The 24,095-nt window shown below is 46.9% G+C and overlaps 1 protein-coding gene across 18 annotated transcripts in view; it reads left to right on the plus strand.

Moving 5' to 3' along the window:
• Positions 1–24,095, plus strand: part of pleca (plectin a) — a 143,578-nt gene that overhangs the window by 109,943 nt on the left and 9,540 nt on the right. For 15 of the 18 annotated variants that reach the window (XM_061741258.1, XM_061741260.1, XM_061741259.1 and 12 more), the window contains 20 exons: positions 1,285–1,612; positions 1,979–2,056; positions 2,139–2,300; positions 3,001–3,105; positions 4,411–4,506; positions 4,605–4,730; positions 6,417–6,569; positions 7,373–7,527; positions 7,608–7,734; positions 9,044–9,227; positions 9,866–9,886; positions 11,746–11,903; positions 11,981–12,159; positions 12,238–12,376; positions 14,986–15,342; positions 15,431–15,514; positions 16,381–16,485; positions 17,013–17,111; positions 19,957–21,012; positions 21,553–23,844. In XM_061741258.1, the coding sequence (XP_061597242.1) occupies positions 1,285–1,612; positions 1,979–2,056; positions 2,139–2,300; positions 3,001–3,105; positions 4,411–4,506; positions 4,605–4,730; positions 6,417–6,569; positions 7,373–7,527; positions 7,608–7,734; positions 9,044–9,227; positions 9,866–9,886; positions 11,746–11,903; positions 11,981–12,159; positions 12,238–12,376; positions 14,986–15,342; positions 15,431–15,514; positions 16,381–16,485; positions 17,013–17,111; positions 19,957–21,012; positions 21,553–23,844 (6,004 nt within the window). The remainder of the gene's footprint in view (positions 1–1,284; positions 1,613–1,978; positions 2,057–2,138; positions 2,301–3,000; positions 3,106–4,410; positions 4,507–4,604; positions 4,731–6,416; positions 6,570–7,372; positions 7,528–7,607; positions 7,735–9,043; positions 9,228–9,865; positions 9,887–11,745; positions 11,904–11,980; positions 12,160–12,237; positions 12,377–14,985; positions 15,343–15,430; positions 15,515–16,380; positions 16,486–17,012; positions 17,112–19,956; positions 21,013–21,552; positions 23,845–24,095) is intronic. The other 3 variants (XM_061741261.1, XM_061741262.1, XM_061741271.1) reach the window with 1 other exon arrangement.

Raw genomic sequence — 24,095 nt, forward strand, 5'->3', positions numbered from 1 at the left:
GTCTTAGATACCTGCAACCGTCTTAGATACCTGCAACCGTCTTAGATACCTGCAACCGTCTTAAATACCTCCAACCGTCTTAGATACCTCCAACCGTCTTAGATACCTCCAACCGTCTCAGATACCTCCAACCGTCTCAGATACCTGCAACCGTCTCAGATACCTCCAACCGTCTCAGATACCTGCAACCGTCTCAGATACCTGCAACCGTCTCAGATACCTGCAACCGTCTCAGATACCTGCAACCGTCTCAGATACCTCCAACCGTCTCAGATACCTCCAACCGTCTCAGATACCTGCAACCGTCTTAGATACCTGCAACCGTCTTAGATACCTGCAACCGTCTCAGATACCTGCAACCGTCTTAGATACCTGCAACCGTCTTAGATACCTGCAACCGTCTTAGATACCTGCAACCGTCTTAGATACCTGCAACCGTCTCAGATACCTGCAACCGTCTTAGATACCTGCAACCGTCTCAGATACCTGCAACCGTCTCAGATACCTGCAACCGTCTCAGATACCTCCAACCGTCTCAGATACCTCCAACCGTCTCAGATACCTGCAACCGTCTTAGATACCTGCAACCGTCTTAGATACCTGCAACCGTCTCAGATACCTGCAACCGTCTTAGATACCTGCAACCGTCTCAGATACCTGCAACCGTCTTAGATACCTCCAACCGTCTTAGATACCTGCAACCGTCTCAGATACCTGCGACACACTTAGATACCTGCAACTGTCTCAGTTACCTGCAACCGTCTCAGATACCTCCAACCGTCTTAGATACCTCCAACCGTCTTAGATACCTGCAACCGTCTTAGATACCTCCAACCGTCTTAGATACCTGCAACTGTCTTAGATACCTCCAACCGTCTTAGATACCTCCAACCGTCTTAGATACCTGCAACCGTCTTAGATACCTGCAACCGTCTCAGTTACCTCCAACTGTCTCAGATACCCTCAACCGTCTCTGAGCCAGAGACACTTGGGGAAACCAACTAAATTATGTGTTGTAGTAATTTAGAGTTTGTATTTGCAGTTTAAGTTTGAGGTGTTAAACCAATTCTGTCCCGTTTTCTTCCTCTGTTAGATCTTCTTGCAGATCCATTCTCCATGGTTTTAATGTTTTGTGACCACTCTTTGGACTTGCCCACAAACAAATTATGAAGTCAAACGGGTCATTGAAATGAAATACAGAGCGATTACTGTTTGTTATTGTCCCAAACCTGAAGTTCTGGTCCAGGACTGTTTGTTCATCCTTTGTCGTCTTCCCGGGTCTAGAGTCTACCGGCTCCACGAGCGGCTGGTGAACGTCCGCAGCGAGTACAACCTGCGGCTGAAGTCGGGAGTGACGACCCAGCAGATCCCCATGACCCAGGTCCACACGGTCCAGGTCCTGCGGCAGGCGGCCCGGCCCGAGCTGGACGAGGTCACCCTGCGCTACGCCCGCGACCTGCTGGGCTGGGTGGAGGAGAACCAGCGGCGGGTGGAGGAGGGCGAGTGGGGCGCCGACCTGCCCGGCGTGGAGTCCCACCTGGGCAGCCACCGGGGCCTCCACCAGTCCGTGGAGGAGTTCCGCACCAAGATCGAGCGGGCCAAGGCGGACGAGGTACGTCCAGAGAGCATGATGGGAGATCTACGATGTCTTCTGGTCATTAAACCATATGAGTCAATTAAATCAGTATATGAATTTGAATAAAGACGAAATTACAGATATTAAATGAAGTGAAACAGACAAACGCAGCCATTCATGTAAAAGATCCGTTAGTTTGAAGCTGCAGTGATTTAAGAGTGAATCTTTATTGTAATTACTGTAATTAGTTACTGTATTTTCCGGACTATAAGTCGCTCCGGAGTACAAGTCGCATTTTTGGGGGAAATGAGATTTGATTCAAATATAAAGTGCATTATAAATAAAATGTATTATCAATTTTATTATTATTTATGAGTGACTTGTGCCTCGTTTGTCCTCCAGAGTCAGATCACCGCCGCTAGCAAACCTGCGTACCGCGACTACCTGGGGAAGCTGGAGCTGCAGTACGGGAAGCTGCTGGTGAGTCACGTGATCGTTGGGGGGGGTGACTCGGAACCGGAGCCGAACGTTTATCTGAGGCGTCTCCGTCTCCGTCCTGCAGGCGGCGTCCAAGTCCCGCCTCCGCTACCTGGTGGAGCTCCACACCTTCGTCAGCGCCGCCACCAAGGAGCTGCTGTGGCTGAACGAGAAGGAGGAGGAGGAGGTGAACTACGACTGGAGCGACCGGAACCCCAACGTCACGTCCAAGAAGGACAACTACTCGGTAAATTTTGACTAAATATCGTCGTCAACAAACCTTTATCACCTGAGGAGAGTGAGACGCAACGAAAATGCTGGTCATGTGACGATAACGATAATTAAATATATAATGCAATATCATTGACGAATAAAAACCAGACTAAAATGTAGATTACAAAATAAAAACTCTGCTAAAATGGTCCTGGACAATTCTGACTAAAATAAGACTAAAATGCTCAGACGTTTAGTCGACTGAATCTTGACACGACGAGAGGATCAACGTGACTAGACTAGACTAGACTAAAACTAGAATAGAAACAGGCTGACAGAAACAACACTAGTTCCATCCATCCATCCATCACCATCATCACCACTCATCCATCCATCCATCCCCTCATTCATCCATCCATCCATCATCCACTCATCCATCCATCCATCCTTCATCCATCCATTCTTCATCCATCCATCCATCCTTCATCCATCCATCCATCATCCACTCATCCATCATCCACTCATCCATCCATCCATCCATCTGAGATGGAGACTAAAATGTCATCGGTTTTCGTCGACTAAAACTAGATTAAAATGGAGAATTCTGACTAAAATAAGACTAAGATGCTCAGACTCGGTAGAGCGATAAGGGGGCGTCGCCGTGACCTCAGAGTGCTGTGGTTGCCGACGGTGACGGTGATGTGACTCTGGTTCTCGCTGCCCCCCCCCTGCAGGGTCTGATGAGGGACCTGGAGCACCGGGAGAAGAAGGTCAACGCCGTCCAGGCGACGGGAGACAAGCTGCTGAGGGACGGACACCCGGCCAGGAGGACCATCGAGGTGAGACGCTCAGTCCGGTTCATGTCCCAGACCATGGCCCCTCCACCGCCGTGCTTGAGGGTGCTTGATGCTGCGTTCAGGTTCCTCCAAACGTCCCAGTGTTGGTCTTGTTCGTCCGCAGGACGTCGTCTCAAAGGTCCCATAGTTTCCTCGGATGTTTTTTGAATATTTAAGCCGCGCTGCCGTGAGCAGGATCTGACTTCGCTGCACAAACCCAACAAACCGAACAAACCGAGCAACTCGGTCTTTTTCTAATTTTACTTTTGTGAAAGTCAGCATTTAAAATGCCGACTCAGGCGTCTGAGATGTGACTCTCTGACCAGAGGCAGTTCTGAAGCCCCAGTTACCCCAGGTGCCCCAGTAACCTCAGGTGCCACAGCTTGCCACAGAGCCGGTTCCCATCCTGGATAAATGAGGCCAGAAGGTTTTTGTCTTTACAAACTGAATAAAACCTTTTTCAAACCCCTTTTCAGAACCGTTTGTTTAGAACAGGGGTCGGCAACCCAAAATGTTGAAAGAGCCATATTGGACCAAAAACACAAAAAACAAATATGTCTTGAGCCGCAAAAAATGAAAAGTCTTGTATCAGCCTTAGAATGAAGGCAACACACGCTGCATGTTTTTATATTAGTTATAACTGGGGGAAGATTTTTTTTATTCATTATGCACTTCGAGAAAAAAGTCGAAATGTCGAGAAAAAAGTCAAAATTTTGAGAAAAAGTCAAAATGTCAAGATTAATATTGGAGTACCTTCTTGAGAAAAAAGTTGAAATGTTGAGAAAAAAGTTGAAATGTTGAGAAAAAAGTTGAAATGTAAGATTAAAAAGGAAAGGAAACAGGAAGAAAAAAAGAGAAAAAAGGAAAAAAAGAAGAAAAATAAAAAAAGGAAAAAGAAGATAAAAAAGAAAAAAAAGAAAAAAATAAAAAAAAGAAAAAAAGAGAAAAATAGAAAAGAAGAGAAAAAATGGAAAAAAAGAAAAAGAGAAGAAAAAAAGAAAAGACAAATAGGAAAAAAAGAAAAAAGAAGAAAAAAAAAGGTCAAACATTTTTGAAAAAGCTCCAGGAGCCACTAGGGCGGCGCTAAAGAGCCGCATGCGGCTCTGGAGCCACGGGTTGCCGATCCCTGGTTTAGAACAACTCGACTTTTATCGTCAGGTTTTCTTAGTTTATCACAGTTTCTGCACTTCAACTGGATAACGACTCCTTTTTTTATTAAGTTGTGTCGTCTGGAGTTGAAAGTGGCTGTTATTTCTTCTTCTCGTTCTGTTTACCTGTAAGTCCGTTAACATTCTTCCCCTCCCTCAGTCTTTCACCGCAGCCCTGCAGACGCAGTGGAGCTGGCTCCTGCAGCTCTGCTGCTGCATCGAAACCCACCTGAAGGAAAATGCAGCCTACTTCCAGGTACGATACCAGCCGAGTCCCTGAAAGTAAAATAAAACAACCGCAGAAAGTCTTAACGACGCCGGTTGTTAAATCTCTCCATCTTCCTCATCACCCAGTTCTTCGCCGACATGAAGGAGGCGGAGGAGAAGATGAGGAAGATGCAGGACACCATGAAGAGGAAGTACAGCTGCGACCGCTCGGTGACGGTGACGCGGCTGGAGGACCTGCTGCAGGACGCCACCGTGAGTTTATTACCTCCCACCATCAGATCACGTCAATAACGGGAAGTTCAACCTGAACCTGAAGTGGTTTTTGGTAGTGGACCTGGAACTGGTCGGGTTTTCAGCAGGTTTTGCAAAGGACTGGGGCCCAAACAGGAACCAGGTGGTACTCCGATGGTGTGGTGGGGAGTTCGGCATCATGAAACTGACCCCAGTTATATCCCAAATAAAAAGCATGTATGTCAGATATGTAAAAGAATCTCACGTTATGTGCATATACGCACACGCGTATATGCACATCATTTTAATTCTATTTTTTTTTAATTCTTCTCTTTTCTATTCATATAAATCTATTTATTTAAGGTAAGGTAAGGTAACTTTATTGATACCCGAAGGTAGATTTGTTTGCAGGTAAAAAGTAGAAACTTACAACACCATACAGTACAGTGACAGTGACACAAGACAAACAGGAGAATAACAAAACAAAACATTGACGGACAAACAAAACAAATTCTCCAGATTGAATAAGCAAAACAATAGATCAATAAATAAATAGACCTAGATGGAGGATGGGAAATCATGTCCTATTTAGGGCATTAATAGCGGGAGAGGGGGACAAAACTGCATTTATACCTTTTAGTTTTGCACAAAGGCATTTTAAACCTCCGGCCAGAAGGGAGATACTGGAATTGGCCGTATAGTGGATGAGATGTATCATCAAACATGGACTCAGCAAGTCTCTGTAGCTGCCCGTTAAAGGGACAGTTGATACTGATAAATACTTGATTAAAATAATGTTGGTAGCCAGTAACAGGCTATTACGAGGAGATGGCTATCAAAAGAGCCCCCATCGAAAGAGGAGTGGATTACAATTGTGAAAGAAATATATGACATGGAAAGACTGACTTTTTCCTTGAACTTGTGCATGGATAAATTCTCTACAAACTGGAGGAAATGGACAGCTCATTTGGAATATGGTTCTTCACCATAGCAGGACACAGTTAGCATTTATTTATGTGATTAATTGTGTTTTGTTGTCTTGGCTTTGAGTACTTTATACTCTATAATATGAATGATACAGTAGATTGTGGACAAACAAAGATAAAAAGACAATTGTCTTTGAGACCTGGACCTAGCTCTATCTCTTAAAATGTACACATATTGATCCTTTTTTCCATATATATTGTAAAATTTCTTAAAAATAAAGTTAAAAAATAAATAAATAAAGGGACAGTTGAGTTGTGTTTTTTATTTTTTAGGGGTAAGTTGCCAAACCAGGACACTAAGATAAAAGAGATTATAGATTCAATAAAACATCTATAGAACATGGTGAGCAGCTTTTTATCAATGTGAAAAGATGACAGCTTTCTTAAGCAGTGGAGACTTATCTTTTTATCTTTTATATGGGTGTTGGTTTATGGGGTGTTTTATTTCTCCTTTCCTGGTTCTTGTATCTGACCGTGCTGAGTGAGGGAGATGGAGACGTCTGAATCTGAATGTTGTGTCGTATTTGGATTCTGATGGAAATGGGTTGTTGTAAAAGAAGGGGAATAATGAATCTTACTGTCTGTATTAATGTCGGCCTAAAATGCACATTTTGATAGTATGTGTGTAGGGGGAAAGGTTTTGTTTTCTGTGAAAAAGGAATAAATAAAGAGTTTTAATAAACAAGAAACTGACCCCAGCATACGCCTGTGTCCCTCGCAGGATGAGAAGGAGCAGCTGAACGAGTTCAGCACTCACCTGGAGGGTCTGAAGCGCCGAGCAAACACCATCGTCCAGCTGAAACCCAGGAACCCAGCGACTCCCATCAAGGGGAAGCTGCCCATCCAGGCCGTGTGCGACTTCAAGCAGATGGAGGTAGTTTTGTTTTTTGTCAGCCTGTTTTAGTTTTAGTCTAGTCTTTGGGTCAAGCTATCATTTTAGTTTTTATTAGTTTTAGTCAGGTTCATTCTCCTTTTAGTCGTGTCAAGTTTCAGTCGACTAAAAGTCTAAGCGTTTTAGTCTGATTTTAGACAGAATTGTCCAGGACCATTTTAGTCTAGTTTTAGTCAAAGATTATATTTATCCAAACCAATTTTATAATTCAAACAAGGTTATCTTATTATTATATTATTGTTACCTTATAGACTCAAGAATACATTCATTCCAGATACAGAAGACTCTCATTTGAGTTTACAACATATTAATTTTTCCACATTTCTCCCCGTCTTTTTCTTTTCCAACGACACATTGGGTTTTCTTTTCCACGTCTATGTAGGAATGTGTATCCAAAGATCTAAAGACTAAACTGGTTTAAAGACTAAACCAGAGGAAACTACTAAAAACATGGAGATTAAGGATCTTTGTTAGAACATTTCGTCTCGTTTTGGTCAACGAAAATGAAGACACATTTTAGCAGAGTTTTTATTTTGTAATCTACATTTTAGTCTGGTTTTTATTCCTCTACGATATTGCATTATATATTTAATTATCGTTATCGTCACATGACCAGCATTTTTTCGTTGCGTCTCGTCTCGTTTTCCTCAGCTGATAAAGGTCCGTTGGCGACGATATTTAGTCGTAATTTTCGTTAACGAAAGCAGCTTTAGATGGGGCCGAGCGCCTCCCGGTGAGCTTCACCTCCGGTTTCCGGAGTCTCACTCCTCGCTGTCGTCCTGCAGATCACGGTCCACCGAGGAGACGAATGCGCCCTTCTGAACAACTCGCAGCCGTACAAGTGGAAGGTCCTGAACGACAGGGGCGACGAGGCGTCGGTGCCGTCCATCTGCTTCCTGGTTCCACCCGTCAACAAAGACGCCCTGAATGCCGTCGCCGGGTGAGCTCCGAACACGTGAGTCAAAGGATCCAAGGAAACCCGCCAATCAAACCCGCTAACGTCCTCGTCCCCGTCCTCAGGCTGGACGGGAACCTGCAGCGGCTGCAGAACATGTGGCAGATGATGTTCGTGGACCTGAAGAGCCTGTTGGCCTGGCAGTACCTGATGAGGGACGTCCACGTCATCAAGACCTGGAACGTCACCATGGTAACAAACCTCCAGATTTAATACTGTTTCAATGGCCACGGTTACATGAGGTTTTTTAATTCGGAATTTAATTATTCCGATTTAAATTATTCAGAATTAAACTATTTTCCTTCGAGTTTACATGGAAATAGTAATTCCGAATTGAGATTTACATGGAAAACACATTTGATCGGCTTTATCCAATTCCGCTTAAGGTCTGGGGGTTGGGAAGGTTCTGATTGGATAGGGGGGCGGACCGGAAATTACGTCTACCGGAAGAAAAACAGACTTAGCCGCTACAACTTTGAAAAGCTCACAATTTTTATGTTTCCTGCCATCTGTTCTTTTAATTATTTCCAGGTCCTCCAAGCTATTTATTAAATAAATCGCCTCTGCTCTTGACCACCGTTTACTGCGTGCTGCCATCTTGAAACTTTGTTTCGAAAACAAGCCCAGCGCAGAATATAAGCGTCAGCGGAATTAGTGTATACATGATCGCGGAATTATTCTATTTGGATTTTAAATCGGAATAAACCAGCCACTTACTTCAGAATTAGACCCCGTCCACACGTAGCCGGGTATTTTTAAAAACGAATATTTCCCCCCTCCGTTTATAAAAAAATTTGCATCCACATTACATCGTTTTTAAAAAAAAAACCCTTCCACACATAACCAAAGATCTGCGTTTTCGACCACATTCATAAGCATTTCAAACCTGTAGATCATCTGCGGCTCCGCGGCTCCGCGTAGGGTACGCGGCGACGCGCACCCTACGGCGTAGCCTCTGCGTCGGTGTAACGCAGTAAACGGTGGTCAAGACCAGAGACCATTTATTTATTTAATAGCTTGGAGAACAGATGCTGGATCATCTGTAGTAAACAAAAGTCGCACGTCAGAGCAGATTTGTTGTTGTTTTGGCGCATAATGTGACGTTCGAAAACGCAAAACTCCGGTTGTGTGTGTCTACACGCATCTACATAAACTGAGTTTTCAAAAATCTTCACTTTGCCCGGATTTTTTTAAACCTTCGTTTATTTGCGTTTTCGTGTGGATGACAGGTCAAAACGTAGGAAAATATCTCCGGTTTAGCAGATATCCGCAGATATCCGGCTACGTGTGGACGGGGTCTTAAGTTTAATTCGGAAGTCCATTTTCATTCGGAATTAGGTGTTTACATGGTTTTTACTAATTTTTAATCAGATTTCATTTTAATTCTGAATTCGAAATCATTGACCCCCAGGGTGGGATGAAAACACTAAACAGCAGTGGGCCCAGAGTGGAGCCTTGAGGTACCCCACCGGAGAGAGGATGACACTTTGCTCTTGTGCAGTTCAAGACCATGCGGGTGGACGAGTACCGGCTGGCCCTGAGGAACCTGGAGACGCACTACCAGGACTTCCTGAGAGACAGCCAGGACTCCCAGATGTTCGGGGCCGAGGACCGCATGCAGGTGGAGTCCAACTACAACCGGGCCAGCCAGCACTACACCACCATGGTCAGCTCCGCAGAGCAAGGTTCGTCCTGCTGGGTTCTCGTACGCCAGCTAGCTCCCGAGAGCATCGCCGGACCCCGGCTTTTACCGCTTTTCCACCAAACCGGTTCCAGGGCTGATTCTGGTTCACAACTCGTTCAACTTGGAACCAGTTGAGAACCGATTTGTTTTTCCATAGCTCGGGTGCTAAGGGGAGCCACGCCATTACGTCACTGCAAACGTCAGTTACGTCGCTGCGTTTGCGTGAAAGTTGCAGCAACAACAAGGCATCTGCTCTAATAGGACTTGGTCCACGTAGCTCCTCCGTGGACACATCTCTAAAAGACGGGTTGTCTCCTCCTCAGACCCATGATGCTTTGCTGCATCCAGATTCATTATTTGAAAATGTCTCCGTCTCCCAGTCTGGCTATTGCCGTTGGTCCTAATAACCTCTGAAGGAGGGGGGCGGAAAGAGTTGCTGCTACCCTGGAGCCAGTTCTTTGTCAGTGGAAACAGAAAGCTTGGTTCCAAACTCAGCACTGGTCCTGAACCAGTCTGCAACCGGTTTGGTGGAAAAGTGGTATCTGTCCTCTGCACACATATTCATCATTTGACCATTTGACACGCATCATTCATTCACGGCCACCGGAGCTTAAATTGACTGTTGGGTTCCTGTTTCAGGCTCCGTTCCCCTGTCAGCAGGTAAGATGTTTGCGTAAAAAGTGCAGTTGGAGCTTCTGAATGTCTGAGCTGAGCTGTGTGAGCGTTGAAGGCTGAAACTGACGTCCACGCTTGAACTCAAACCTCCTAATCACCTCCGCTTCACGCCATGTCCTGTATCTGTGCATGTGTCATGATTCCCGTTGTCAATCAGCGAATGAACGAAACGGGTCACTGATTAATAAATGAAGCATGATGAAACTAATGCAGTAGGAACAATAAAGACCTGGGTCCCTCGGGGGGGTTGAAGCGCCACGATCCGGCTTTGCTACGGTCTCGTTCCCTCGTCTATGAAGCTAATCAGAAGATAATCAGCTCATTTAAAGTTTCCCATCATTGTTTTTTCCTTTCTTGGATTTAAATGTAAATAAAAAAGATGAGTTATGTGACATAAAATGAGCTTTTTTAACTTCAAAAATGAAGTCAAAATCTTCAAAAACCCTCTGAGACGTGGCCCCGCCCCCTCCACGCGCCAGCGTCACGCCCTTTGGTGGTGTTTTATTTTGAAAATCAGTCGGCTTGTCTCCGTCACTCCCTGCTAGCGCGATCTGCGATTCGAACAATCAAACCCAAACCTGTGGCTCACACGGCGGCGCCATGGCAACGCTCAGCGGTGGGCGTGTCTGGCGCCCATTGACTGGATCGATGGTGGTCCACGGCGTCGGGTGCGACTGCAACGAGGCGCTTCCTCGCCCCGGTGGGACCCAGAAGTTATACGCAGATAAATTTGTGAAAAGACGACGATGATTATTTTCTCCGATTGATATCTGATCAGATTGGACTTTATTTTGGATTTGAATGATCTTGTTGATGTTTACCGTATTGGCCCGAATATCGACGACCCTGATTATAAGACGTTTGAAAAAAGACTTTTTGAACAACAAATTAAATTTTTTATACAGATAATAATTACAGTACATCTGAAACAAACGATTATAACAATATATTCGAGAGAAAAAGCATGTTATTTTGCCTCATTCAAATCATCATCTTGAAGTTTGCATCATAACTTCTCCTCAACTGCTGGTTAACCTGCCGATCTTCCACCCACTTTTCTCCAGATTGTCGCTACGTTTCTCCATTTTCTGTTATCTCTTCTCTTATTTTCTTCTCTTTTCTTTCTTACCGCTATTTTTACTTTTCTTCTTCGTGACAGGGGTTTGCTTTGGCCTGGGGAGTTAAATTCAGCATTCGCTTTAAAGATATAGGCGTCATCTAGCGTTGTGAATGGGTATAATGTCTAGACCCCAAATGTAAGACGACCCCCATTTTTTCAGTCTTATTTAAATGCCAAAAACACTGTCTTATATTTGGGCCAATACGGTAATATATGGAAGAGTATTAGGGCCATGCAGGAGAAAAAATATTTGAGAGGGGAAGATTTTTTTTTATTGTGCACTTCGAGAAAAAAGTCAAAATGTCAAGAAAAAGTAGAAATGTCGAAATTAACGTTGAAATACAATTTTGAGAAAAAAGTCGAAATGTCTAGAATAATGTTGAAATAAAATTTCGAGAATAAAGTCGAAATTATGCCTACAGTTCAACTTTATTCACGACATTTCGACTTTTTTCTCGAAATTGTACTTTAACATTAATCTCGACATTTCGACTTTTTTCTCGAAATTTCAGTGTATAATGAAAAAAAAATCTTCCTCCTCTAAAATTTTATTTTTCTCCTGCCTGGCCCTAATACTCTTATTACTATACTCTTACTCTCTTATACTCTTCCGTAGTAATATTCGAGGCAGCAACTCGCCTGAACTAAAACAGCTTCTTTAACCCCAATTTGTTTCCCTCCGGACGCCGTGACATCATCGCTTAATTCCGTTTGTCCCGAACAGGCGAGCAGGACGAGTCCGTGTGCAGGACGTACCTGTCCACCATCAAGGACCTCCGCCTGAGGCTGGAGGCCTGCGAGACCCGGACGGTGTCGCGCCTCCGGCAGGCCGTGGACAAGGAGCCGCTGAAGGCCTGCGCCCTGAAGACCAGCGACCAGATGGTAGAAAAACCGCAGTGGCACCAGTACGGGTCCAGGTGGGACTCCCGTCTGAACGCCGTCTCCTGTCTGTGTCACAGAAAGTCCAGTCGGAGCTGGAGGACCTGAAGAAGGAGCTGAACGCCGTCGCCGAGAAGACGGAGGAGGTCCTGGCATCGCCGCAGCAGTCCAGCTCCGCCCCCATGCTGCGCTCGGAGCTGGACCTCACCCTGCGGAAGATGGACCACGTCTACAGCCTGTCCTCCGTCTACCTGGACAAGTGAGACCCTGATCCTCAGGCGCCCCCCCGACCTGGTCCCCGGGGGTCTTTACTTACGTGGAAACCTTTTGTTTCCAGGCTGAAGACCATCGACGTCGTCATCAGGAATACTAAAGACGCAGAGAACACCCTGAAGGGCTACGAGACTCGCCTGCGGGACGTGACCAAGGTCCCGGACGGGCCCCAGGACGTGGAGGAACAGCGCAGCCAGCTGAAGGTAACCGCAAGCTCTTAGACTACGGATGTGTTTTTTCAAGCCGATACCGATCTTCCTGCTTCTTAAGACCGATAACTGATAACTAGGGTTGTCCAGATCAGAATTTTTTAGCTCCCGATCACTTGAGTTTGAGTATCTGCCGATACCGATTTTTCCCGATCCAATCACTTTTTTTGGCTCGCGGCTGTTATAGTTTTGGCCCTGTCACTTTTCTCCGACAGCTTTTCTTTCTTTTTAAAGCGTTCTTTGATTGTCGGCTGTCTCAGTGCAGCAGCCTTGGTTGCAGCGACGTACTCACTGTATGTATTTTCATGCTGGGTCTTCAGGTGTGGAATAAGGTTTGTCGTATTGAACGAAGACCTGTTCGTTCCTCCACGCGAAATGTCCGCCTGGTAAACATTGCATTTGGCTGTTGGGCTGCCTTCGCTTTGAAGTTTATAGTGTTTTCACACTTCAGACATGGTCTCCATTTATCTGAGCGTAGGCTAGCTGTTGTTAGCATTCTGTTAGCCACGCTTCTCTACCCCTCCAGCAAAACGACACTTCCAGCCGCCGGCGCCACCCAAAAGCTATATCTTATAATAAACACACATCAACTGTCGGTATTGTTTAATACAGTTGTTAAATACAATTATAAAACGATTTAATAATTAATATATATTAAAAACATTAATTACTAGGTATGTCCTGATACTTTTTTGGCCGATACCGATGTTTTGAAATGACGTGATCGATCGGGACTACACTACCGAAAACATATTTATAATTTTTTTTAATCTAGATTCACCTGTAGTTTGTGCGCACCTGGAGACAAAAGAGATGGAAGACAAACTGTGGAATCTTTACTGGAACTTTTATTATCGGATATCGGAGCTATTTTTGATATTATCGGATTTATTGATATGACGTCATAATTCCCAATATTTATCGATCGATATTTATCGTGCAGGCTTATCTTAGACCAACACAGTCCATGTTTTCTGAATATGTTCATGTACGTCCAAATGTACATTTCAGACCTGCAACACGTCCAAGAAAAGCTTTTAGTAGCCTACATGGTTACGTTCCAGTCTTTATCCTGGAGATGCAGTTCAATGTCCCACCAGCAGGAACACACATAAACCTCATGAAAACACCACCAGGACGACCGTGGGTCCTTAAAAAGTCTTAATAAGACCTTTAAATGTCTTAATTTGTCTTAAATCTCCATGCAAGGGTCTTAATTTTTGAATCTTAATTTTAGTCTGAATTTATCCGGTCATCATTAAAAAGTGAAACTTTGAAAAGGAAAAGTTTATTTAATCATTTTGAGGAGAAATCTGTTTACCAGTTGTTAGACGCCTCACTCAGGGTTGCCAGGTTGAGCGGGTTTCCTCCCAGTTGGGTGGGTTGATGAAATTCAGCTGCTTTTCTTGGTATTTACTAAATATTTAGGAGAAATTATAAACAAAAAAGTTTCCATTATGGCAGAGAAAAGTAGAAACTTGCACAATAAACTCACTGTTATTTGATTTGGTTTAATCTACTCAATTTAATTGTAGTCTTTGTTTGGAGCCTGAACTTTTTTGGCTATTTAGCGGTGTTGTGAAGCTTGAAATTTGTTCCCCATTTCATAATTTATGGTTTTAACATAGAGAAAGTATGATTTGGGCTGGTTTTTCATTATTTCTGCGGTTTTTACATCACCTTTGGGCGGGAACCTGTCAGATCTGGCAACCTCGACCTCAGCGCTGGATTTCTTAGGCCCCGTTTACACGTAGCAAAAACGGTGGTGTTTTCATGCGTTTTGGCCGTTCTTTTACACGAAAACGAAGCTCAAAGTCACCAAAAACGATAATTTCTGAAAACTCCGGTCAAAGTGGAGATTTGCAAGAACTCCGTCCTCACGTTTGCTTGTAAACAGAGGGAAACGGACATTTAGGCTTCAAAACGTCACATTATGCAACAGAAACGTCACCAGTCAACAGAAACGTGTGCGGCCTGTTGGAAGTAACTGGAAGTTAGTTATGTCATTTGTTGATGTTTTTTTCCAGGATTCCGATTGGCTAGCATGACTTCATGCTTCTCGTTACACTGCCGCCTGTAGGTTTGTCTGCTCATAGCACCCTTAGCAGCATATTTATGCGGGTTTGTGTAAATTATAGTATTTTTCAAAACGGAAATATTGGGAAATATCCGTTTTTGTAAATACCCGGCTATGTGTAAACGTGGCCTTAGTCGCCTTAGTCTCGAGACGAGGCAAGGAAATATAGGTAAATGTAAATTTTGTGACAAATGGCTTGAAAATTCCAGTTTCGCTGGACATTGGGTCCAAAGTGTCTTTTTGGTCTTAAATTTAGTTTGAAAATGGTTTTAAAAAGTCTTAATTTTATGTCGGTCAGGCCTGTAGACGCCCTGACCACATTACAGGCTAGAACCAGGTTTAAGTTGGGTTCAAAGTGTCTTTTTGGTCTTAAATTTTGTTTGAAAATGGTATTAAAAAGTCTTAAATTGAACTTGGTCAGACCTGTAGACACCCTGACCACATTACAGGCTAGAACCAGGTTTAGGTTGTACCCGGGTTCCCCCCGGTTCAGGTCTGAGGGTCTGACAGATGTCGTGTCCGGCAGGCGATGCGCAGCGAGGCCGAGGCCGACCAGCAGGTCTTTGACCGGCTGCAGGACGAGCTCCGCCGGGCGGCGGCCGACGACGACCGGATGACCCGGATCCACAGCGAGCGCGACGCAGACCTGGAGCACCAGCGGCACCTGGTGGGGGGGCTGCTGGACCGCTGGCAGGCCGTGTTCGCCCAGGTGGACCTGCGGCAGCGCGAGCTGGACCTGCTGGGCCGCAGGATGAAGTCGTACCGCCAGAGCTACGAGGCGCTGATCCGCTGGCTGGCCGAGGCCCGGCAGAGGCAGGAGGGAATCCAGGCCACGGCCCTCGGCGAGGGCGGGACCCTGAGGGCTCAGCTGGCCGAGGAGAAGGTGAGCGGGGAGCAGGGGGAGCAGCGGTGACAGGTACGAACCCTGAAACACTTGAACGGAGGATGAACTCCGGCTGTTGATCCCTCAGAAACTCCTGGAGGAGATCGAGAGGAACAGAGATGACGTGGAGAGCTGTCAGAAGAACGCCAAGGCCTACATCGATTCGCTCAAGGTGGGTACTCCGTTATTATTCTTATTTATTTTTTATTTTTTTTATTTCTCATTCCTTTTCATGAGGGACTAATACAATATACTAGACGGCAAAGAGGAAGGAGACACACTCCTCATGCACACATGCACAAAAAAAAAAAAAACCTTTGTTTGAAGATTAAAATACATAAATATGCTTTAGGTTTTTACCAAAAACATTAATATATATGCAGAAAAGGGAGGAAAAAAATATAAATATTATTTTTGTAAACTGTTATTCCAATAATATTTATTATTATTATTATTATTATTATTATTATTATTATTATTTGGGCTGGTGAAGGAGACACACTCTCGCACAAAAAAAAACAAAAACCTTTGTTTGAAGATTAAAACAAATATGCTTTAGGTTTTTACAAAAATAGGTTTTTTTTTAACCAAAATTGGTATTAACCATTAATATATATGCAGACAAGGAAGGAAAAAAATAAATAAATACATATATTTTTTAATTGAATTAAATTTTTTAAATTTTGAATTATAATTTTTTTAACTTATTTATTTATTTTATTTTTTCTCATTCCTTTTCATGAGGGACTAATAAAATATAGTAAACTGCCAAGAAGCCTGGTGAAGGAGACACTCATGCACACCAGAAAAACCAAAAAAACCTTTGTTTGAAGATTAGAATGCAGAAATATGCAATATAGGTTTTTACCGAAACTGGTATTACCAAAAAAATAAATAATAATAATAATTAAAAATAATATTGGACTAACAGTTTTAAAAAATTACAAAAAAAAAAAACAAATTTTAAAACCTGCATACTGGTGCACTTGCAGCTCCCAGACGGGGGTTTATTAACGGGGTCTTGTTTGTCTCTCCAAGGACTACGAGCTGCTGATCCTCACCTACAAGGCCCTGCAGGACCCGACCGCGTCGCCGCTGAAGAAGCCCAAGATGGAGAGCGCGTCGGACAGCATCATCCAAGAGGTAGCGGCGGTGTGGCGGTTAGCTGCTGTTGTAGCGGTTAGCTTCTGGGATAGTGGTTAGCTGCTGGGGTAGCGGTTAGCTGCTGGGGTAGCGGTTAGCTGCTGGGGTAGCGGTTAGCTTATGGAGCGGCGGTTAGCTGCTGTTGTAGCAGTTAGCTGCTGGGATAGCGGTTAGCTGCTGGGGTGGCGGTTAGCTGCGCTATTGCAGCGGTTAGCTGCTGGGATAGCGGTTAGCTGCTGTTGTAGCGGTTAGCTGCTGGGGTAGTGGTTAGCTGCTGGGGTAGCGGTTAGCTGCTGGGATAGTGGTTAGCTGCTGGGGTAGCGGTTAGCTGCTGGAGCGGCGGTTAGCTGCTGGAGCGGCGGTTAGCTGCTGTTGTAGCGGTTAGCTGCTGGGATAGTGGTTAGCTGCTGGGGTAGCGGTTAGCTGCTGGGATAGTGGTTAGCTGCTGTTGTAGCAGTTAGCTGCTTTTGTAGCGGTTAGCTGCTGTTGTAGTGATTAGCTCAACGCTGCGTCTGCTTCTCTTTCAGTACGTCACACTGCGGACGCGCTACAGCGAGCTGACAACCCTCACCAGCCAGTACATCAAGTTCATCGCCGACACGCAGCGCCGCCTGGAGGACGACGAGGTAACCGCTCGCCGTGTCGGCATCTGAACTCGCGCTGCGGACGCAGCGTTGCCATGACGACGGTGCAGGAAGCTGCCCGTGTCGCGGTCCGGTAGCGGACGTGAACTCGGTCTTTCTCTCCTGCTTCTTCACTTCTTTTATTTCTTCACTTCCTTTATTTCTTCACTTCCTTTCCCCCCGGATCCTTTTCCTTCCTGCCTTTTCTAACTTTCTGTTGTGTTTGATCTTTTCGACCTGCTCGCCAGCGCTTTGTCATGACGATTTTAAGTCGCACGCTTAAAAGGGATGATTTAACCCCAAAAGGTATTTAACACCCCCCCCCCACCCCCCAGAAACCCCCCCGGTTCATGTCAGTCCATCGCTTCAGACCCTCGTCTGTGGCGACAGGAAGGTTCAAGCCTGGTTTGAAATCTGTCACTGAAACTGTGACCTCCTCACAGCCCAACAAATTTCTGCAAAAAGCTAAAAAAAAAAAGCACTAAGTCCTCAAAACTATGGAGTTGATACCAGACCAGCATGTTGGAGCATCTGAAGCCCCGCCACCTTTTTCTCTCGTGGGCGGGGCAATAATATTTGCAAAACATACGTCACAACATCAGCATAAAAAATCTTTTTTTACTGGTAAGTGCCACCGGAAAGTGATTCCTACCGAAAACAAGTTTTTTTTAGTTCCACCCGCCATAGAAAGGTTACTTTCGTGGTTAGACTATTTCATGGAATAAAAATATGTAATTTAGTTAGTGTGAAACAGTGCCGTTTTATCTAAATATGTTATTTTTAAAACATATGGATAATATACAGTCCAACAAAACACTGTTAACAGGCCTTTTTATTTTGTATAATTTTATTCTATATTTTTATTTTATTGTACAAAACTGTGTTTTACAAACTATATTAAGGATTTTCAATATTTATTTGATACGATTAATTATGGAATTTATTAAATGAACAGAAAAATAATCATTAGAATAATCGTCCAATTACTCGTTAGATTATTCGACTAATCGATAAAATAATCGCCCGATTAATTTTATTCTATATTTTTATTTTGCTTTGCAAAACTGTGTTTAATAAACTATATTATTAAGGATTTTTAATATTTATTTGATACATTATGGAATTTATTAATCGAACAGAAAAATAATCGTTAGAATAATCATCCAATTACTCCTTACATTAGTTAGCTAATTGATAAAATAATCGTCAGATTAATCATTATAAAAATAATTGTTTACCCAGAACTAGTAAAGAGGAGTTTTGTGAAGCGAGTGGGTCCAGCCAGCCGGGCGGATCAGAACATGCAGTTTAGTCCAATTTAGTTTGAAATGTGAAGGTCGGTTGTCATAGCAACTGGCCTTTCTAGTGGGCGGGGCCTTGAAATGAGCTTAAGCACAGCAGAGAGGGAGGGGTAGGAGCCAGGAAGGTAAAGAAATGTAAAAAAAAAAGATGAAAATCGGGACTCTAAACATAAATATTTGTTGTTTTTTTGCTTCGGTTTCTTCAAACTGAATTGATGAACAAAAGTTTCCCAAATTGGCGAGACGGATTTCTAAACCGTTGAACCTTCCTCATCCCGCCTCATCCCACTTGATCCCGCCTCATCCCTCTTGATCCCGCCTCCTCCCTCTTGATCCCGCCTCCTCCCGCTGCCTGCTCTTGGATTGGTCCTGTGTCTCTTCCATGTCGATCCAAGTCAACGCCGTCACGTCCCATGATCCTCCTGTGTTTGCTGCATCGCTACACCGCCGCTTCATTTTGAAGAAGTTTGTTTCAGTCTGATTGTCGAGTCGCGGCTCCGTGTTTCCTGAACGAATCCTTCCTGCCTGCTGTTGATTGTTTATTTCCCACCTGTTTCTCATTCAACTGAACGTTGATTTACTTGAAGAGTTTAAACTTAAAAATGAATTAAGGAAGTTGCATCGGCACCAAAACGAACCAGCAGCCTCAGAAAGATCAATGAACGGAGATGCATGAAGGTGAAGTGTGGTGTGGTGTTGTGGTGTGAAGCGTCCGTCTGCGAGGCCACGTCCCCAAGACAGTGGCCACGGTTACATGATGTTTTTTAATTCAGAATTAATAATTCTGAATTAAACTATTTTCCTTTGAGTTTACATGGAAACAGTAATTCCAGATTGAGGTTTACATGGAAAACACGTTTGATCGGCTTTATCCAATTCCTCGTAAAGTCTGGGGTTGGGAAGGTTCTGATTGGATAGGGGGGCGGACCGGAAGTTACGTCTACTGGAAGAAAAACAAACTTAGCCACTACAACTTTGTAAAAGCTCACAATTTTTATGTTTCCTGCCATCCGTTCTTTTAATTATTTCCAGGTCCTCCAAGCTATTTATTAAATAAATCGTCTCTGCTCTTGACCACCGTTTACTGCGTGCTGCCATCTTGAAACTTTGTTTCGAAAACAAGCCCAGCATGGAATATAAGCGTCATGGCGACAGACGGGCAAGTGAACGAGCAGCGCAGAAAGACCGGAATTAATTTAAAGTGGAATGAGTGTATACATGATCGTGGAATTATTCTATTTGGATTAAAAATCGGAATAAACCAGCCACTTACTTCAGAATTAAGTTTAATTCGGAATGGCCATTTTCATTCGGAATTAGGTGTTTACATGGTAATTTTTACTCATTTTAAATCGGATTTAATTTTAATTCTGAATTAAAGAGGAATTAAAATTCCCATGTAAACGCACTGAATGTAAAAAACACCGTCTTATATTCGGGCAAACACAGTTCTCTCTGACATCCGTGCGAGTGTTACGGGTGCTTCCAGGTCGTCGTCCTCTAACTGCTCTAACTCATTCCCTATCTCTTTGCTTCTGCCGAAACAGAAAGCGTCTGAGAAGCTGAAAGAAGAGGAGAGGAGGAAGATCGCCGACATGCAGGCGGAGCTGGAGAAGCAGAAGCAGCTGGCCGAAGCTCACGCCGAGTCGGTGGCCAAAGCCGAGCAGGAGGCGGAGGAGCTGAAGCTGCGGATGAGGGAGGAGGCGGAGCGGCGGCAGGACGTGGCGGCGGACGCCGAGAAGCAGAAGCAGAGCATCCAGCAGCAGCTGCAGCAGCTGAGGAGCCTGTCGGAGCAGGAGGTGACGTCCAAGGGCCAGCAGCTGGAGGAGGCTCTGCTGAGTCGCACTCGGATCGAGGAGGAGATCCACGTGGTCCGGATCCAGCTGGAGACCACCGTCAAGCAGAAGGCGGCGTCGGAGGCCGAGCTGCAGGGCCTCCGGGACAAGGCGGCGGAGGCCGAGCGGCTCCGCAAGGCGGCGCAGGAGGAGGCCGAGCGCCTCCGCCGGCAGGTCGCCGAGGAGGCGCAGAAGAAGAAGGACGCCGAGGACGAGCTGCGGCGCAAGTCCGAGGCGGAGAAGGAGGCGGCCCGGCAGAAGCAGAAGGCCCTGGACGAGCTGCAGAGGTTCAAGCTGCAGGCGGAGGAGGCGGAGAGGCGCGTGAAGCAGGCGGAGGAGGAGAAGCTGCGGCAGGTCCGGGTGGTGGAGGAGGTGGCGCAGAAGTCGGCGGCGACGCAGCTGCAGACGTCGGCCGTGTCCTTCAACCAGAAGGCGGCGGCGCTGGAAGAGTCGCTGAGGAAGGAGCAGGGCGCCGTGCAGCAGCTGCAGGAGGAGGCCGACGTCCTGCGGCGGCAGCAGGAGGAGGCCGACCGTGGCCGGGAGGAGGCCGAGCGCGAGCTGGAGGCCTGGCAGCAGAAGGCCAACGAGGCGCTGCGCCTGCGGCTGCGGGCCGAGGAGGAGGCGCAGAAGAAGAGCGTCGCCCAGGAGGAGGCGGAGCGGCAGAAGGCTGAGGCCGAGCGCGACGCCAGGAAGCGGGCGAAGGCAGAGGAGGCGGCGCTGAAGCAGAAGGACAACGCCGAGAAGGAGCTGGAGAAGCAGCGGGCGCAGGTACGTTCTGACCGTATAGAAACTTAATTCTTGCCATTTTAAGAATGAGATGTACAGAAGAGTATTAGGGCCAGGCAGGAGAAAAGTAAAAATAATATTTTAGAGCAGAAAGATTTTTTTTTCATTATGCACTTCAAGAAAAAAGGCGAAATGTCGAGAATAATGTTGAAAAATTGAAATGTTGAGGAAAAAAGGCGAAATTTTGACTTTATTCTTGAAATTGTATTTCAACATTAATCTCGACATTTTGACTTTTTTCTCGAAGTGCACAATAAAAAAAAACCTTCCCCTCTCAAATATTTTTTCTCTTGCATGGCCCTAATACTCTTCCGTAGAGATGTGTACTTGTTGTACTCCACTGCCCTTACTTTTTAACAACTTGTGCTTTTTATTATTTTACCTCTTTTCTTATCATTTTATTTGTTATTAACTGTTTAATTATGTCTTGCCGCTTTTAATGTAGATGTAGATCACTTTGAATTACCTTGTGTTGAATTGTGCCAAACAAATAAACTTGCCTTGCCTCGCCTTTCCTTGCAGGCCGAGCAGGTGGCGAAGCAGAAGCTGTCGGCGGAGCAGGAGTGCATCCGCCTGAAGGCCGACTTCGACCACGCCGAGCAGCAGCGCGGCCTGCTGGACGGCGAGCTGCAGAGGCTCAAGGGCGAAGTCAGCGCCGCCGAGAAGCAGCGGCGGGAGCTGGAGGAGGAGCTCGCCAAGGTCCGCGGGGAGATGGACGCCCTGCTGCAGATGAAGGTCCGGGCGGAAGAGGAGACGCTGTCCAAGACGGAGAAGAGCAAGCAGCTGCTGGAGTCGGAGGCGCTGAAGATGAAGCGGCTGGCGGAGGAGGCGTCCCGCCTCCGGTCCGTCGCCGAGGACGCCAAGAAGCAGCGGCAGGCCGCCGAGGAGGAGGCGGCCAGGCAGCGGGCCGAGGCCGAGAAGATCCTCAAGGAAAAGCTGGCCGCCATCGACGAGGCGACCCGCCTGAGGACCGAGGCGGAGATTGCCCTGAAGGCCAAGGAGGCGGAGAACGAGCGGCTGAAGCGGCAGGCGGAGGATGAGGCGTACCAGAGGAAATTGCTGGAGGACAAGGCGGCGCAGCACAAGCTCGACATCGAGGACAAGATCCAGCAGCTCAAGAGCTCGTCGGACTCAGAGCTGGAGAGGCAAAAAACCATGGTGGAGGAGACGATGAGGCAGAAGAAGGTGGTGGAGGAGGAGATCCACATCATCCGGGTCAGCTTCGAGAAGGCCTCCAAGGACAAGTCCGGCCTGGAGGCGGAGCTCAAGAAGCTGAAGGGCGTCGCCGAGAAGACGGAGAAGAGCAAGGACAAGGCGGAGAAAGAGGCAGAGAAGCTGAAGAAGCTGGCGGCCGAGGAGGAGAGGAAGAGGAAGGAAGCCGAGGAGACCGTGAAGAGGATCACCGCCGCCGAGGAGGAGGCAGCACGCCAGTGCAAGGCGGCGCAGGACGAGGTGGAGCGCCTCAAGAAGAAGGCTGCCGAGGCCAACAAGCACAAGGAGAAGGCGGAGCAGGACGCGGCAAGGCAGGCGGCGCTGGCGGAGGAGGCGGCGCAGAAGTGCAGCGCCGCCGAGCGCAAGGCGCAGGACGTCCTCAGCAGGAACGAGGAGGACGTCCTCGCTCAGGAGAAGCTCAGAGACGAGTTCCACAACGCCAGGAAGCTGGCGGAGGCAGCGGAGAAAGCCAAGGACGCGGCGGAGAAGGAGGCGGCGGCACTTCGCCGGAAGGCCGACGAGGCTGAGCGGCAGAAGACGGCGGCGGAGGACGAAGCCGCCAAGCAGGCCAAGGCTCAGAGGGATGCAGAGAAGCTGAGGAAGGAGGCGGAGGAGGAGGCGGCGCGGCGTGCGGCGGCCGAGGCTGCGGCGCTGGAGCAGAAGCGGCAGGCCGACGCCCAGATGGCGAAACACAAGAAGGAGGCGGAGCAGGCGCTGGCGCAGAAGTCGGCGGTGCAGAAGGAGCTCGCCAAGGTCAAGCTGCAGCTGGACGAAACGGACACGCAGAAGGCCGTGCTGGACACCGAGCTGCAGCGCGTCAAGGGCGAGGTCAGCGAGTCCCTCAAACAGAAGACTCTGGTGGAGGACGAGCTGTCCAAGGTCAAGGCGCACATGGACGAGTTGCTCAAGGTCAAGCTCAGGATCGAGGAGGAGAACCGGCGTCTCATGAAGAAGGACGAGGACAACACCCAGAAGCTGCTTCAGGAGGAGGCGGAGAAGATGAAGTCCCTGGCGGAGGACGCCGCCCGCCTCAGCGCCGAGGCCCAGGAGGCGGCACGGCAGAGGCAGGTCGCCGAGGCCGACCTTGCCGAGCAGAGGGCCCTCGCCGAGAAGATGCTGAAGGAGAAGATGCAGGCCATCCAGGAGGCCTCCAGGCTCAAGGCCGAGGCGGCGGAGCTGCAGAAGCAGAAGGACCAGGCCCAGGACAAGGCCCAGAAACTGCAGCAGGACAAGAACCAGATCCAGCAGAGACTGGACAAGGAGACCGAAGGCTTCCAGAAATCCTTGGAGGCGGAGCGGCAGAGGCAGCTGGAGGCGGAGGCCGAGGCCAAGAAGCTGAGGCTGAAGGTGAAGGAGCTCAGCGACGCCCAGGCAGCCGCCGAAGAGGAAGCCAAGCGGTTCAGGAAGCAGGCCGACGAGGCCAAAGACCGGCTCCAGAAGGCAGAGAAGCAAACGACGGAGACGGTGGTGCAGAAGCTGGAGACGCAGAGGCTGCAGAGCACCAGGGAGGCCGACGACCTGAGGAAGGCCATCACGGACCTGGAGAAGGAGAAGGGGAAGCTGAAGAGAGAGGCGGAGGAGCTCCACGAGAAGTCCAAACAGGTACATTTAAAGGAACATTCCACCTCGTCTGTTGTTGGAAGGGCAGTAAACCTCCGTTAGGGACCAAAACAATGTAAACTAAAGCAGTTTTGACTTAAAACAGAAGGTGTTTATAGCTAAAAGTCTGTAACTGGCATTTGAGCTCCGATGTTTGTGGAAGCAACTCTGCCGAATCGAGCCGAGATGTTAAAAGACCATACAAGTCAAACACAGATGCGGGACTTCCCAATCCTCTGCTTCCACAGAACTGG

This window comes from Cololabis saira, chromosome 15 (genome assembly GCF_033807715.1).
Source record: "Cololabis saira isolate AMF1-May2022 chromosome 15, fColSai1.1, whole genome shotgun sequence".
Taxonomy (NCBI): domain Eukaryota; kingdom Metazoa; phylum Chordata; class Actinopteri; order Beloniformes; family Belonidae; genus Cololabis; species Cololabis saira.